Raw genomic sequence first — 17,959 nt, forward strand, 5'->3', positions numbered from 1 at the left:
GAATCCGACAATGTTATGTAAATAGTCAGGCAATAAAAACAGATCAGGAATGTTTAAACTATAAACAAAGAAAAATAAACTGAAAAGCAATGACATGTTTGAAGAGGGAAAAGAATGTCAAAAGGTGTACCTTTAAATGGTTTTTAAAGCACACAGATTATGCTGTTCAAGAATGTCAAGTATTTTATCATTTTGTCTTAAAAAAAATGCACATCCTGCCAGCACTTCCTTTTCTAGTACACTGAAACGTTCTTCCCCTGGCAGAATGACTGAGCTGACAAACTGCAGCACAGTACATGTGAGATTAAATGTGCCCACAACGCACACATCTCCACCCAAGGCAAAATACCACACTTTAAATAGTATCATGTGTGAAGAACTGGATTACATAAATGATATCTGTCATGGGAGAAAGGGCATGAAATGATCCGATTTAATCTCAAAATACCCGTATGTAAAAAAAGAAATGCTGAGAAAAGTGTAATTTAAGTATCTAATCAGGACTGATGACTGATTGGGGAATTGCTGAGCCAGAACACTGTCAAAGCATCCTCTGTGTAAATGTTACCTTCTGCAGAGTGTCTGTTGATGTGTCTAGCTGGCTTGTCTGGCCTGATTAATACCTGGCATCCACAAAATGCTGAACTCTCGTTCATGGATTAGATGCCATTAATCACATATGTGATAATACACAGCTGTGTTAATGGTGGGGATTTTCTACAAATCTGAATTTCTTGAAGGAATGGAGATGCCATGTATAAGCAACATGAAACAAGAATCTGACAGGTTAATTGTTTTCTGTATGAAATATTGAGCGTGTGTGCATTAATTACTACTGTGACCTGCAAAACCTGCATACAAGTTTCTTGGAATTTGTATTCCCAATGAATATTGCGTGTTGAATCTGTTGAATGTGCAATGTACACAGGTACACAAACCAGTTCTGAACCAGTCTAAACCGATTTCCAAACCAACACTGTCACTGTACACTATAACCTCCCTTTGAGGATGGTTGTGTCATTGTATCACTACCATCAATCTTTATTCTTATTTTTCTTCTATAGCTGATGTATGTATACAGGTCTCGTTTTGCTTTTCCTTTTCAGCCTTTAGTTCTCTGTTGTAAGATCATAAATTTACTTGCATGCAGTGACCACTGCCTATATGTAAAGTCCCTCATTTAACCATAACAGAATATTGTGGTTTGCAGATTTGCGTGATAATCGTTTTGCTCTATTCATGATATATTTGCTTGAAGTAAAGTGAATTATATGTTTAGAGATCATGAGTCATTGTACAACAAGTACTTTAGTGATTCATCAGGCTTCATCACAGTGTTGTCTTAGGTGTGTTTGCCCAAGGCTTTTTTCCTCTACCTGGAGGAGGCAGACTGTCATCTGCCGAAATGAAAAAAAAGGATTGTTAAATATGCCATAAAAAGACTGTGACATCTAGATCAAATCAAACAAAACACTAACCCCAGCCCTCTACTGCACAAGTGAAAAATGAGCTTTCCCACAAAAATGAGCAGGACCGTTGGATTCAGGCTGGTTATTTATTGTTTTGCTTTATGTTTTTTTTTTTTTTTTAACGTTTTGGTCTTCTGGTACCATTCCTGTTTTTCATCTTTGTGCAAAAAGAAACAAGTCCTCAGAAAAGGCTGTATTGAAGATGTAAAATACATTGTATCTGTTTTGTTGACTCAATAAAAAAAAAAAAAAGCTGATGACGAAACAACTCATTATTTCCGAGAAGTGGATGGACTGATATATTTATATATTGATCAGTGGTAAGCGTCAGCCTAAGTGGCTCCGTGAAAGAGAGAGAAGCCGGTGTCCGCTGTCTCGTCCTCAGGCTGAGAGTCGTACAGGAGCCATAGACAGCCGGTGGTTTTACGCTTGGTGCAGAGGCCTGGTGTCTGTCATCCCCGCTCCGGTGTGCTGCAGTGCAGGCAGCTTGTTTCACAGCGCTGCGACTGGCCGCTCAAGGCCTCGTTAACACCAAGCCCACACTCCTGCTTTCCTGATGGAGACATCTGGTACCTCCTCTCTGGTTCGCCGCAGCGCCCCAGACTCGTCTCTCTCTGCTGGGCTGGTCCTGCGAACTTTATCTGCTCCCGGTGAATCCTCGGGTTGCTGTACCTGATACGAAATCAATGTGGGTAGGGCAGTGTGGCTGGTGGAGAGCCAGCAGGCTGATTCTCCGTGGAGCTGGGAGACTAGTCTGCGGGTTGTAAGAATTAGAAATAGAGCTTTTTTTTTCAGGGCACTTCTCCGCCCGGCTTACCGCAGGATCTCGGAACCCTGCTGGACAGAGAGTGCGTACTGAGCGTGTGCGCACTGAGTGAATCCACCTCCCGAGGGGGAGGGCTGCTGTGCTGCCAAGGTGTGCTGTGACCTTTTGTTTGGAGCTTGAGCCAACCACCTGGGCAAAGACAGCTGGCTGGGGGCCTGCCGGGTCGATCGATACCTGAAGCGGTGCCACGGCGCACCTCTTTTTTACACCAGGTCACGTGATAGGAAACACTTGCTGTCCTCTCCAGCTTCCCTCACACATCAAGGAGAATCCAGTCCTTTAAGCTTCAAATCCACACCAAAATTCCCTTAAATGATTAATTGAACAATATGCGTTTGTCCCAGAAGAATGGTATCCTGATTTCCGTGCTATTCATAGCAGTTTTCAAAGGACTAATTAACTATGTGTGCAGATATTTTGCATTATTTATTAGGTGTTATGATAATGAAAACTAGAACAACAAAAACCAGAAATTGTGTCCCTATTCTTAACATCCCACCATGCAGTGCTAATGAGGATTGATCCTCCAGCACTGACGCTAACCTGTACATTTCATGTTATTGATCTGTTTCTCTCTCTTTATTTCTAGCTGTTTCCATTATGAGACACAGTGCGTCTGCCTTTGGATTTGCTGTAAGTACTGCCTCCGTTAATGTTTAATTGAATAGTAATAAAAACGACTGAGGTTAATTCACAAGCCCTTATTGGCAGTTGAGGCAGTTGGTGACATTGTCGCTGTGGCAACACAGATGGGAGAACAATCTCAATCACTGTATTACCATAACGGCCCTGCAGGCTTCTGCTTTATTGCCAAAATGTAATTAGAGTTCCTTAATTAAAGCCTGATTGCCAGTGGCCAGCGGTCACTGTGAGGAATTTAATAAGTGATTTTCATGGATTAGATGTGCTTCAGTTTGAAGTTTTTGATGGCCGTAATCAGAGCATTGGTCCTTCGTTTGTTCTCCAGTTTGATGCAACGTTGGACGTGCTGTCCTCTATCATTGTGCTGTGGCGCTATAGCAACGCGGCGGCTGTGCACTCCGCCCACCGGGAGTACATGTAAGTACAGACTCCGCCCTTTTACATTGTGACATGCCCCTGATTGGTTGTAGTACTGACATACACACAAACCTGCCATTCTCTACACAGTGACACTCCTAATCTCTCGCAGTAGAAAGGTATAGCACCCTAACGGCCCTAGGACACCCCCAAGACATTCGGCAATGTTCAAGAATATGTTATTCAAGTATTGAGACTTGAATTGTCCATTGAAACTTCCACACTGCCCCTTGCTGCATTGGGGCATTTTCATCATTGATCAATTCCATCCTTGTGGTGTGCAAGAACAGGAAGTGTTAGAGTCCTTGTCCCTCACAACGTTAAAAAATTGTCCATCATGACTTGATTTGTCTTGCCTTGCCGATCTATGAGGGCCTTAACGCTGGCCATGTTTTAAACATTGAATGGCATTGACATCAAAATGACAAAACAACATATGGAAACTTAGTAAGAAAGTATTTTCCTTTCATTACTAAATCATCTATGAGCAAGGTGATAGCATCACATTAATATCCACTTTATATGCATTTTTCCCCTTTTTGTGAAAACATCTAATGAATGTGAAATTGGAAATATCAGAAATGAGCCTGACTGCTTCCATGGTACACAGGCAGGAATACACAAAGGTAATCATACTTCCTCATAGTCTGAGCAGTCACATACAGCACACATATTATCTGTTTTTATGGGCGGACATTTATTTAAGCCATTCAGGTTAGGTGCCTTGCTCAAGAGTACACCAGCAGCATACTACCAGGGATTTGAACCTGCAAGCCCAGCTGCCACCCTCCAGTTGCCGAAGTCCAGTTGCACTGACGGGGGGACTTCTCAGCATGCGTGTGCCTGGAGGTTTGGGTTGAGCAGCCTGCAGGAGTGCTTGCGAGGGGGGAGTGTATGTGTTCAGTCCCAGATGGTACCGGCACAGGGCAGGTTTTGTGGAAGAGAATGGCATGGGTGGCGCAAGGGCTCGGACAGCCCACTCTCTCTCTCCACGGCTGTCAGGCGAAGGTCTCGGAAGGACGGCAGCTGTGCTTTTTATCGGCTCGGAGCAGGAGCCGGAAAGGGCAGACGGGCCTTTGTGCTCTGCGTGAAAGAAGAGGGCGCAGGTGATGGACAGGTAGAGAGAGAGAGAGCACAAAGGAGAGGCACGCTGATCCTGTCCCTCTGGGGCTCCCGGGGGCCCACCGGCAGCCTCTTGTTTCCTGCTCTGCCCGTGTCTGCGAGATCTTGCCAACGTTGTCGAGAGCCGCGGCCTCCTGGGACCCCTTGTTATGACGCGTATCGCCGTGGACACAGCTGACGTCAGTGCACTTAGGCAAGGGGCTGAGCATCCTACCTGGGCTTTCATCCTGAGCTGCCGTCATTAACTAGGTCTATCTTCCTCCAACATGATTTGTTACAAGAGTTGCAAGTTTGAATCCTGCGGCTGAGTAAGGAGCGTCACCTGATTGGCTTCAGTAAATGCACAGGTGTATATATGGATAATGCATCATGTAAACCATGTAAGCCACATTTAATAAAGCTGTCCTGCTGTGCAAACAAATAGTTTCAACAAATAGTGTAGCACACTCTACACACAACACATTCAGCAATGTCCTCTTTTCAAACACGCAATCTACATGCTCCTTATCTTGGGTGACATACAAAATGTCCAATATTTCCCAGGCATCAGGCATTTGAATAGCTGTTTTCAAATGCAGCTTTTTAGATTAAACTGCTTGGTTAAAGATGAAATATCAGGGTTTCATCAGGATTTGAACAAGCAACATCCCAATCAAAAGTCTGGTTCCCTAACCAGTCTACATCGCTGCTGTCTGGATTTGCTAAAAAAAGTAAAGCAAAGTGAGGATACAGAGGGTTCAAAGCTCTTAATCAGAGGAGAGGAGAAAGGCAAGCACTACAGCTGTGCTCGTACAGGCCTGTGGACAATAATTACTCTTCCTTCGGTGGAGCATTGCACTTCCCTGGGGTGGGTCTCTAAATTACAGTGAGGGTTGATGAATGAGGCTGTACCCCGCTTTAAGGACACCAGCGACCAGTACAGAGGATGAATGCACAGGACCATTTTTCACGAGTATCTGCTGCTCAAGTGTGTGCACTTAGGCAAGTCAAGGTTTGTTGCTGCTTGACTCACATGTACAACACCCATTCACATTGTATGGTTGAAACACCAAAAACGTGGGTCTGTCTCATCAGTGAAGCACACTGCAAGGATTCAATTTACCCCCTCCCAAGAACCCATTACAATTTCAATGTCACTGTGTAATAACCAGTCCTCCCACTGTTCAAACCCTGTACCCCTGATACCACACTGTGTTCACAACAGACAATGCTGGTGAAGGACCTGTGTTTATGGTCTCCGTTTTGAATCAGTTTACAAGAGGCGATGAGGTAGAGGAGTGGTCATGGAGGCGTCAGAGGAAGAGTTTGAGTTTAGCTGCTGCTGTGGGTATCACAGAATGCATAAGTGCAGAAGAGAGCAAAGGAGAAAGGGGGATGTGGAGACAGCTGGGGGGAGGGGGGTGAATATGTTGGATTTTCATACTTTGAGAAACAAATGGTTTTGTTGGGTTAAGGCAATTGTGTGGGAATTTTCTGCAAATGTCAGATAAGAATTCATAGACGCATGCATCCATTTATTATTTTGTGGGTAAAGGGAAAAACTAATCTACGAAGCACAAGGTGGTGTCTGTATTCCATCTCAAATGTTGTGAATCTGTTCACTAAAAAAATCAAAAATCCAAAAATCACATATTTTCAGAGTGCAGGTAACATGCATTCTTTTACAATACCCTAAATAAAAAGTGAATGTTGAGTTATACTTACAGCCTTTCTGATAATGTCAAAACCACAACTGCTTGACAATTGCCTGCATTATTGTCACCCTTTTCTTTAAGCTGCTGTTCGCTGCTGTCAGCCCATTAGACTGGCTGTGGACACCCTCTGGGTCACGGATAATTGTGGCAGAAAAACAGCTCTGCGCCCCAGTGTGTTTTAATAGGAGAGCTTGTGTAAAGCAGACACGCTCCCCCGGCCAGTAATTGCCTCGTTCACGCCGATCTGCAGCACCTGATGTCAGTCAGCGTCCAACTGAAGCCGTTCCTAATTGTTGAGCCTCTCTTTGGTGCATGTAGAGCGAAGGAGATGCTAACTACAAAAGCACCAGCTTGGAAAGGTACAAATGAGCACCTTGAGCCCTGAACACTCTCGGTCCGAAGTGACGGGCGTCTCGTGTTACTCGCCTCGTTAGTTGAAAGGCATGACTGGGAACAGCAGGTGTGGCTGCGTCACCCCGCCTCGGAGGGGAAACGGACAGGAGTGAGGAGGGCAGGTGTTGGAGGTGTGGGGACGGGCAGGTTGGGTGGGGGGGGGTTGCACACACATGATAGAAAAGCCATGGTGTGAAAGTGACAAGGATGACAGATTGATTACCCACAGAAGCTTTTCTTCACTGCCCTCTTTCCCCTAATGTTTCCACGGTGCTCTGCCCGTGATTCAAAAGCTCCATCTCTGGTCACAATGAGCAGGATGTCCCCGGAATTTGTTAACCCTTCTGTGCACTTTGAGGTTCATTAAATGACTGTTACCCATAAATCCCTGGGGCTTGGGGGGGGGGGAGGGCGAAAGGAGGGACTGCCATCCTCAGACAGCCTCATGGCTGAAATAGGTGTTGATGGAGAAGGAGAAGGATGACATTGAATTAGCAGCTGAATTATGGCTCGGTAATGTCTGCACTTTGGAAGCACGCCCGCAGAGGGAATAGCCAAGTTCATTAGCTTTGCAATGCTTCATTAACCAGTTAAACATAGAGCCATAATACATATCCAAACATCATATATCCATTAAATTGCCATCATATGTCCATCAGATTGCCGCCCTGACAAAGATGAGTGAAAACGCTACGTTAAATTGGCCTCTCCTGTGGAATATTTTCACGGCCATCTTATCTGCGCTTATCTGCAGTGTTTTCATAGTCCTGGCTCCTCCGCAGTGTAAAGTCATTCTAATTCTAACCAGCGGTGACCTGGCATTTAGAGTGGCAGCCCGTGCAGCCTCGCTCCTGTTCTCGGCGTCTCGCTGCGCCCCGCATGCTCCAAGGCGTCACGGTGATAAACGACACCCTCTCTTGTCTCCATTCATCTCCCGGCGGAGGCCTGTGCCAGGAGGACGCTCTCCGAGGGAGAGGCGGCGGAGAAAAAAAAAAAAATAGGACAGAGACGATGTAGTTACTCGGAGACAAATCTCCCCGTGGAGGAGATTCATGGAGAGGGGATAGCGAGAAAATGCATTACTTCTCAGCTTTGCGATACAGATGTCAGATCGGTTCACGAGCACAAGCACCTTATGGAGAGAACGCCTTTGTCAGCCCGTTAAGGATTAGCCGAAACAGGAACGCACAGGCTCCTCTGAGACCCATAGGCTGGTGAGGCGCCTGACTGTGCCAACAGGTGTGACCCAGTGACCCACAGGTCAGATGATGGGAGGAGAAGTGGTGTGCGCCGCAGTCTAAGGTCAAAGGTCACAGGTTAACTGCTGTCACAGGGTAGGGATTAGTGCCTTCTTTTGAGCTGGTTAAAATGTCAGCATTTATTGACCAGCAAATTTGTTATTAAGATTCATTAACAGCAAATGGAGCCATTAAGAATGGTCAAATTCCTTTATATTGTTTCCATATTAGAGTGTATATAGCAGTCATTTCTTTCAGATGATCAGACAGTAGTTCTTAAATGGCACTAATAAACCAGAGTGCTGTTCATTCTGTGACAGTAGCTCTTTATTGAGATGTGGATGCCTGTGGGTCTCGGCGGAAGTGCCCAGACTGCCCCCTCTTTCCGTGCTACAAGTCTGGGCTGATTTGGGGTCTGCAGGAGCCAGCTGCGCTAATGATGTGGGATGGGATGTGGGTTTATCCGCCCGCCGGTGGGCTCTGCCTGGAGGCTGTGCCTGCCTGCGGCGCAGTGACGTACCTCCAGGCCTCTCTCTCCGTCAGCTCTGCAGCTGCACCCACTGCCCCCACTTAATGTTGCCTAGCTACCATACCGCCCCGTCCCCTTGGGGCTGGGGGCCAGCATGTGTGATGGAGCTGTTAACACACACAAACAAATACACACACACACACATACAAACACACACAGGCACACAGTCTTATCTGCACAGCTGAATCTGGGGTTTTTTGAGCTACTTTCAGTTCTCTATCACTAGTGGTCACAGTCCCTCCAACCACTTATGGTATAGTGTAGACATGAGTTTCAGGGTACTGCTAAGGCATACAGCAGATTTAGGTATTGTGTGGGGAGCACCTTTTCTGTTTGGCTATGCAAGTCGGATGCCTTTCTGAGGGACTACGCTAATCCCACAGCGCCACACCGGTATTGGTGATTGGTTGAGTTTGTGTAACCTTTCAACTTTAGCCCTTTCTCAGCAAAACACACTGCCAGGGATAAGCAGACATGACCCTTTTTGCAGTGTCGCAGTGGCTTGCCGGCTTATTATTCTCTACATATTTGCTGTGCCTCTCTCAGATGGCAGTTTTTGCCTCTGTTAACGTGCAATCAGAGGAGCTGGCCTATACCTGCGCCTGACTGCTTTGGATGTAATCAGATTAATTTAACCTCATTAAGATAATTGCATCTGCCAGTTTCAACTGGAACGTGAACTCAATACTCAATGGTACATTACAGATGTAAATTGAAGTATAATAACATCAAGGATCAACATTGAGTGTTCTCTAAAATCCTGTGACAATTTCAGCTCAAGGAGGGATTCTGAAGATGCGTTTAGATCAATTAATTCAGTAATTGTCTGAGTTGACAGTGTTTACACACCTGGTAGGTGATCAGTACTGTACTGTGTGTCTTTTCAGTGTTACCAGAGTTTGCCAACGTTGCACAGCTCATATCATTATGTGGTGGGGTGTGAGATTTTACACAGGAGAAAATGCAGATTGTGGATACAGTGCAGACAATGTAGAGAGAAAAAAAACACTGTACAATGGAATGTGAATGTATTTTAGAAAATAAATAAACTGGCCTGTGGGTGTGGAAGGCCTGTTACTAATGACCCTCTCCCTCATCTTGTGTTCCTGCACAGAGCGTGTGTCATACTGGGGGTGGTGTTCATCTTGTCCTCCATGTGCATTCTGGGAAAAGCCATCCATGACCTGGCCACCAAGCTTCTTCCTGAAGTGGTAAGTGTCTTTAATATTCATGCCATGCAGGTACCCCACAGCATTTCACTACAGCCAGCTACCGGAGCATTATGTGTTGTGTAGCACATTCATATCTCACTGTTATTTAGTGATTGAGCAGTATCCCCCTTCCCAATGGCAGAACTGACGTTGCATTATGCATTTAGTGTATTAAGGATACATAATCGGCACTTGTACTATGTATGAAGGGGGCATTATTCATTCCGCCGGAGTTCTGTTAACTGTATCTTAAATACTAACATTAGTTCCACTCATTAATTCTCACTTTTACACATCCATGATATCATGATAACATAACATCTGAGGTATTAAACCAATCAGACCACCAGCAGTTCAGGTGTGCTTTGGGTACACGCGTTTGTTGTAACTGAAAGTAAGCCGTTGAACGTGTTGGAACACTGACTTCAGCTGTTAGAATGACCACATGGCAGGGCCAACAGACTTCTGTGCTTTTACTTGTGTTCGTCTCCGCTGTCCTTGTTGGTTATCTGAACTGACTTTTGAAACATTTGCTGTCGTTCTGGTTGAGGTGAACAGATGCCGCAGTTCCTTAAGAGGTTCACGTGTCTGGGATGTGGCTGCGTCATGGCTGTTTGAGGAACGGCTCTTGTTTATAGGATCCCAGAGCAAGTGGTTTCGCTTCCTTGCCGTCGGGGCTTCTGTCACGCAGTGTGAATTCTCTTTCGCAAGCCTGTCAGGTGTGATGGTGTGAAGGCCCGACACCTCAAAAGAGAGGCATTTTGATCATGCCTGTGAAATTCTCGAGCAGACACACGCAGCCTTTTTTCATACTGCGTCATAGCGCGCTCTCGCCTGCTGATTGTACGAAATGAAATTCAGGTGGGAGGGGGAAGGGGGGGGTCGGGGGTTGTGAAAAGAGAAAATGGATTTGAGACCCCAGTCCCAGAATAGCCTCATTACACTGTTGCCAGGCAATGCAAGGCTTCTTAGAGAAACAGCACATTAATTTCAAACATGAGCTCCTCTGACTCAAGGATACTGAAAAGACAAATAGACAGTAGATAAATGCAGTTGAAACCTGGAATGCAAGGTGTTGTGATGGCACTGAGTCTCTGTGTTCGTTTTGTTCAAGAGTTATGATAAAAGCATCTTTAGATTTAACAAGATTCAGTCTCACTTCAGGTTTTTACTGACTTCCTGTCTAACCACATCTAAAGTGCTGTACCTGTATTTAAGCTGCTTTATTCTTATCAATATAAATTCAAATATGAGTGTACATGTTAAGCGTACATTCACCTCCTATAAACCAATTATGTGAACACATTTTCTGTGTAAATCACTTTACTGTTGAACCCTAAATTGTGGTTACACCAGTAGTTTATATCAAATATTCCACACTTTAACGGTGAGTGGAAGTTACTTTTCCTCTATGCCCATATCTGCAGTATATGGGTCAAATGGACTTTTATAAGCTCTGAGTCCACATCATAGCATCAATCAGCAAACAGCTGCTCCCACAATGAAGTGATGCAGGCACTGGCATAGAAATGAACATATAACTTAACATTAATGTCCCAGCAAGCAGAAATATGCACAGAGAGATAGATAGGTAAACAGAGAGAGAAAGAAAGAGTGAGAGAGGGAGAGGGGGTGGTGGGTGTGGGGTAAAGGGTGAGGGTGGTGACAAGACAGAGACTGTGAAGGAGAGGGCTACTGAGAAGAACAGAGAGAGGCAGAGGGAAAAAAATACAGAAGGAGGGTGAGAGAAAAAGGGAAAGAGAGCCAAGGACAGAGAGAGGGAGAAATAAAGGGAGAGAGAGAGAGAGAGAGAGAGAGAGAGAGAGAGCACAGGGGGTGTTTTGAAATGCCAGCAGCTATGTTAATCAAAACTGCCAGGCTTCACTCTGGAATGCCAGTCCAGGGAGAGACTATTAAAGCCTTTTTTTGGTGCATAGAAGCACTATACAAAAATAGCTTCAGTAGTTCTGACTTTTTTTGTGGCTTGTGTGCAGCCCTGATGTCAGAAAAATTCTGTCTTTGTGCCCCACCTATAAATCATTAAGAAGGCCTCAGCCCTTCGGCATCCTGATGAAGACCGTTCCCCAGAGAAGAGGATCCACATGGTTGGACCTCTCAGTTTTTGATCGCACTCCTCTTGCCATCGGGTCTTGTTCATAGGTCAGTCCAGTTATGAAAAACCCATCCTTTTTATTCCTGAGCGGATGCTCTCTGCATAACAAACTGACAAGGATAAGCATAAGTGACTGCCAATCAAGTGGACACCGTGTTACTGGTCCAGCACAGGACATTTAGCCAGCTGTTATGTGGCTGTTGGAGATGGTGGTGTACTAATAAGCGGTCTGCATGCAGGTCTGCATGCAGTGGAATCGGTCAAACCAAAGAAGACCAGGTTTAACATTTAAAACTACATAGTCTTTTCCAAGAGGACTCATAACAAGAAGGGAATGATCCATCTCTTTCATCTTTTCTTCTCTTTTTTAACCCCTTTATAGAAGGCTCCTCTATAAAGGGGATAAATCTCCTTCATAGCAAGGGAGATAGTGAACACCTCTGATGCTATTTGAGGAGACACATTTCAAACGAAAGGAAACCTCATGCTCTTTGTGGAATCGAGTTTGGTATTGTACCTTCAGAATGTTAGAGGTCCTGTGGTTTTCATTTAATATTAGATTTTTCATTCTCACCTCTCTGTTCCCCCACTGATGTATCTCACAGCTTCTGTGTGGATGGCCCAGACGAGCTTGAAAGCAGTCTGCTGGTGGCTTTGCCAGTGAGAAGGAGAGATGGAAAAAAAAAAAAAAACATTTCTAAAAGCACAATGAAGCCCTCTCTCTGCGGGAATATCGATTGTTTTTGTTTCTGCTTTTAAATTGTGAAAATTGCTTGCGATTGCTTGTGGCAAAACATGAGTGCATGAATTTTATGAATTGTCAAGGGTAGTGGTATTTGTATGGTCTTTTATAATCATATCATTTACTCATAAATTACAATGATTCTGATCCCATTTTCTGGTAATTAAATAGGTCCCATTTTAGTACATGTGTTTGCTTTGCAGATACACTTATCCAGGAAGACTTAGATACACATTGTCCATCAGTTCAGCTGGGTATTTCCTCCTGCTAGCAGGTGTGTATGAGTACCCTGCTGCCTCCTATGTATGTGACTGCTCTTGGAAGCAGATGAAACAGAAAACAGCACCGCAAATACTCTGCTTTGAAGATGCATTGATTTGGTGTCAGCTGTACACACATACAGAGCACATACACGCACACATGTGCGCACACACACAAAACCATAGGCATGCATACACACACACACACACACACACACACACGTATACACAGACACAGAAGTTAAGAACATACATGTCTTATGATTAAGGGGGACAGAGAAGCTCATTTGGCATCAGCTTTGTTCCTGCTTTGTTTCAAAGCTAAATTTTAGCCAAGATGGTTTGCATCTAAAACCTGCCATCTATTACGTGAAGTGATCATTAAAAATAAGGTGCCATTTATAATAGATTTTTTGACAATGCATCAAAGGCAATCAACAGATCTGTCCCCTCTTGCTATTAAATTCACAACAGATACAGCCACATATTCTAAATGACAAACCAGTGAAATAAGATTAAAAGCAAAATCGATGGGTTGCACTCTGTCCTTTTCACCGAATGCAGTGACGTGCAACATGCTTGTTTGGTTGCAGATCAATTCAAACACTTGAGTTCAATTTTGCAAGACAGTCCTTGAAAATTGTGCATCACACTACACATTCATTCTAGAGAGTGTGCCCTCAGCTGTCTCTGGGAGCAGTAGAAATTGGGGGCTGGGGGCTGGGGGGGAGGTTGGAGTGCTGTATTTCTGCAGCTCAAGGCTATTTATCACTTCTGCAGGCCTAACTGCCCAAGGTGGGGGTACTTAGCATGTGCAGGTGTGGCTCACACTCTACTGTTCGGGAGGCGGGGGGGGGGGGTCTAAGTGTAAGGCCCAGCAGGCTGTCCTAACAGAGGTCAGGGTCACATGTCGGAGGTGTGATTCCCCCCTTGCCCCCATTGTAGAGCACGAGGAGAGTAGAGCCGATTTGGTATGTGATTAAAAATGAAGGAGGCGGGAGATTGGTGTGGGAGGCCCCAGATGACTTGATTCAAACGTAGAGCAAAATGGCTGCATTTTCTCTGCTTGGATGGTGAATAAAGTGTGAAAGGAGTCTCTTTTCAACATGTTTATAGAAGTAAATATGTGCTTGAGTATCATATTTCAAAACACCAACTTCAAGTAGGGCATTTTTGAGTAAAACACAGCAGTTAAAGACAACGTAAGGCTTTAGCTGCCTGTGAAAGGATATTCAGAGATTTAGCACATTTTAGAGGGTAAGTGATCACTGCGTTGCAATTTTGTTGCATTGAATGTCAAAACAAAATGGTAGTGCAAATACATCTCATGTCTGTACAACCCAAAACACTGCTTGATGGTGCAATGTGTAAATAATGCAGTTTAATGGGCACATTTCTTATTCATTCATGGCATCACTGTTTACACATCCAAGCCTGGAAATATTCCACTCATCAGGTGTAGAATGAGAAAAAACTGAGCATCAGTCCATCCTCAGAAAGCCTGCGGACAAGTGGGCTTTGGGAATTCCTGGCTCCCTAAAACATGTGAAACACTCCATTATCCTGGCTCACCACTTACTTATTTCCAAGGGGAGAAGTGTTTGCTGTTAACTCTTTATTGGGTTTCTTCTCCCCTTTATTGTCAGAGATATTTAGCCCAGAATGTCCAGGCCACTGCATCAGACATCAGATGGTGGGGCTCTTCAAGAAAATGTCTGTAGAAAAGATTGAGTTAAACTGTTAACGAATGTTTAACAACACTGCTGCTTTGGTTCAGTGAGCTGCACACCACTCAAAAAGCTTCAAACTGACTTTGACCAGTACAGCCATTCTGGACAAAACCCAGGTAGCTAGAGCCATTTGGGTTCAGTTAAAAGAAAATTGTTCTTTTGATAGGATTCTTAAAGGCTGCTAGAAGCCACAAGGGAGGCCGTCAGAGCCTTTTCCTACTAAAAGAGTGTAGCTCATTTGAGCAAGTAGTGTGAAATAGTGGTTAGAGAATGGGACCTGACAGGAGGAGGTTTTAGTTTTTCCTGCATCAGGCACATATAGACCCTACATTGAATTACAGAGGCTAGCAGAGGTTTAGCGACAGGTGTTTTGTTTGTAATGTGTGTAAGTCAGCCTTAGTAAAGATGCACCAAACACCTAATTTTAGGATTCGGTCAAATACTGCATCTCAGCTGAATAACAAATCAATACTAAATCCTACTGTGAACTACAGTCCTATCTGTTCTATAAATTTTTACACCTAATAACACTGAATGTTTTGAAGTGGCAGCCAGCTTCCTTCCCAACTGCATGACAGAGGCAGGATTGAAAGGACTGTCATTTATGCATGATTGGAGCTGGTCTGCAAACCATGCTACCCAAGGGACCACAAAATTATGCAAAGCTTTAGACATTTCAGCTACATTGTCTTATACACAAAATCCAATAATGACTCAGTTATTCAGTCAGTTAAAAACTGATATTATAAAACTGCATTTCTGTGATTGCATTTCTCATCAATACATTAATTGCAATCAATATTGCATTGTGTTGATGTAAGACACTGATGTAGAATACCCACATGTCCAAACGATGCATGTCACATGTCACAATGCTAATGCTTCTGGTTTGTTAACAGATTCTCTCATTTGTTTCGTAACAGCCTTGTACATATCATGTATGATTTTGTTAGAGAAAATATGGCAAAATTGGAATTTGTGGTGTGGTTCAATCAGTTGTAGAAGTTATGTCGACTAAACTCGATGTTCTTCAGAGCAGAGCAAGGCTGCACATCTATTGCCATTGTCTCACCAGTAGCTGCCTTTTACTGTGAGATCTGAGCTGTTCAAAGTCCACTACTGTTTCCAGACCATAAACATAACAGGTTGAGTTGTATTTACATTCTGAATTGGAGAGTTTTGTGGTATTTCCATGTATCTTAATCAGTCCTTATTGGTTGGGTCTGGCTGTGGGCTGTGATTTTAGTTCACTTTTTCTCAGTTTCGGACAATGGAAAAATTAACTAATGATGCTAGCTTTTCAAAATTATCTTTAGCTGGCAATACCGGCACACTCCTGCTGGTCTAGCGCTGGCCTGCTGCCTTGCTGGTAAGCCACAGCCAGTCCACCACTGGCATACAGTCATTTAGGTTTGCCAAAAGTTGTCTGAGGACTTTATGGATTTGCCATTATCAGCATGCTATTTAGACCTAATTGCTAACAGAGCTCTGATAATGGTTTGATTGCTGGACAGGGTCACTGGCATCAGTGCAGTTATTCCTAACTGTTACATAGATACACAAATTTGAATACAGGTTTGTAAATTTTTTACCTCGCCGCTTCCATAAGATCATTTTGCATTGCAAACAGTGCACGTTGGTTAACCAGATTTACTTTCTTAATCTATTTTTCCATTTTTCCTTTTTCCCAAAACACCTTTCACAGGCAGGTCCATGTTGTGCCTTCCTGAATCGTAATGACATGGGAGCCTACTTACAAGCCCACTGTCTGAGCATACATTGATTCATTACATTCTCCCTCCATCCGAGTCCCCAGGGAGCCCAAATGTAAATCGTCTTCTCGTTAAAACCAACCATACAAGCTGTGAATGAGTATAGATTTACACACTGGCATGACAGTGGCAAGACTCGGGGCAGCACTCCTGAAAGCTGACGTGTCAATCATTTGACTATGGCGTGACAGTTTCGTGCAAGCCTGTGAATTACTTACTACACTTTGGATTCACCAGCTGTGAAATATTAAAACAAAACCGAACATGATTAATCCCTCTGTTTCAATGAGAAATACAGTCACTTCACAGGAAACCCCATGGTAAGGGCCTTTGCCATTTGCTCAAGCTTTTTAAATGGGTCAGCACTGGTTTGTCCCAAAGGTTATTGTATATGGTACCACCACCTCATTCATGTTGTTTATTGGCCGTTATAAGATAAATGTGGCTCTTGTGTTTGGAATAGACACATTAAATTGTTCAATATTTCCTGGCTTTACTCTTTTTCTCTGCTGCTATAGCCCCTGCGATAAAGGAACCCCATGATAAGGGAGGCGTTAGGATGACAGAAGCTGACTGAGCAGAGAGCAGCAGTGGCCATGTGTTAGGTACCTGAGGCTGCCTGAAGGAGCATCACATGACCTGTGATCCCCATCCCAACACCCCCTAAATCCCCTTTCTAGCCTCCTGATGTCCCACGCCGACACAAACGAGGGTGTGAATGAAATGAAGGGGAAATCTCGCTGATCCTGAAAGGCCTGAGGAGAGTGCAGGATCACAACCCTGGAAATCCCTCACCGTTCTTAACAAAATAGGCCAACTCACAGGGGCCCCCATAGATCCCCTCCTAATCCATGCTCTCAGTATCGCCCCCTGTAGGGCCTCTTGCCTCCTGTCTCTACTGTGATTCCCCAATTCCCTAATTCTGAATTTATGGAGATGTCTCCTGGTACCACACATTTTTATTTAGACTGCAAATCTAAGGGAAGCTGTTACCATGGGCTGCAGTGTGAGCGTAGCAAGGCCTTCGTCAACAGGAAGGCATCAAGCAACCAGATTTGCCATCTGACTCCTACCCTTAGGATGTACACTGCAGAAGTGAGAGTGTTTTGTCATATGTCTCAGGTACAGGCTGCTGGCAGATGCTTTCATATTGCATGAAATGCAGAAGTTAACCTTTCGGTGCTAGTATTTATATAACACAAACATCTTTGACCATCAGTGTGGTGTGCAGTTAAACTGTGTCCCATAGACATGATTTAACATAACAGCAACATTGTTGGAAATGAAGGCGTTAGTTGGGTAGGAAGAGAAAAATTCACTTTGTTCCCCCCCTCGGTTTCATGCTGGTCTGATTGAAGCCTGCGACCTTGTGGAGAGGCAGTTTCTCATGCCTAAGAAATGTGCCGCAAGGCTGTCCTGCAATATTAATGATGCTGCTGAGACAGGCACTCTGTAACACAGGCCTTTCTTTCTCTCACACCGTTTCTACCCCTCTCTCGCTCGCTCTCTCCTTCCACTACCTCCTTCTGACTTTTTTTGGTAATTTTTGCCTCTTCCTCCTTGTCTCACTTTCTCTTCCTCCCTTGATCTCTCTCTGTCTCTCCCCAGTCTCTTGTCTTTGCATTTCTGTCCCTCGATAAATTTAGATTTTTAAATTTCCATTTACTCTATTGACGTGAAGAAACTGGGTGATTCAGTTCACGTTTAAAAAAATAAAAAAGGGGTAAAAACCTTAGAGAATCCAAATAGTTTAAAAATCAACACAAAAAAAAGAAAGCAGCCTCAAGCACACAGCAACAGA

At 44.2% G+C, this 17,959-nt stretch overlaps 1 protein-coding gene across 1 annotated transcript in view; it reads left to right on the forward strand.

Moving 5' to 3' along the window:
• Positions 1 to 17,959, forward strand: part of tmem163a (transmembrane protein 163a) — a 55,179-nt gene that overhangs the window by 28,925 nt on the left and 8,295 nt on the right. Inside the window, exons 3-5 of the mRNA XM_036544738.1 lie at positions 2,885 to 2,928; positions 3,263 to 3,354; positions 9,445 to 9,541. Coding sequence (XP_036400631.1) covers positions 2,885 to 2,928; positions 3,263 to 3,354; positions 9,445 to 9,541 — 233 coding nt within the window. The remainder of the gene's footprint in view (positions 1 to 2,884; positions 2,929 to 3,262; positions 3,355 to 9,444; positions 9,542 to 17,959) is intronic.

This window comes from Megalops cyprinoides, chromosome 14 (genome assembly GCF_013368585.1).
Source record: "Megalops cyprinoides isolate fMegCyp1 chromosome 14, fMegCyp1.pri, whole genome shotgun sequence".
NCBI lineage: Eukaryota > Metazoa > Chordata > Actinopteri > Elopiformes > Megalopidae > Megalops > Megalops cyprinoides.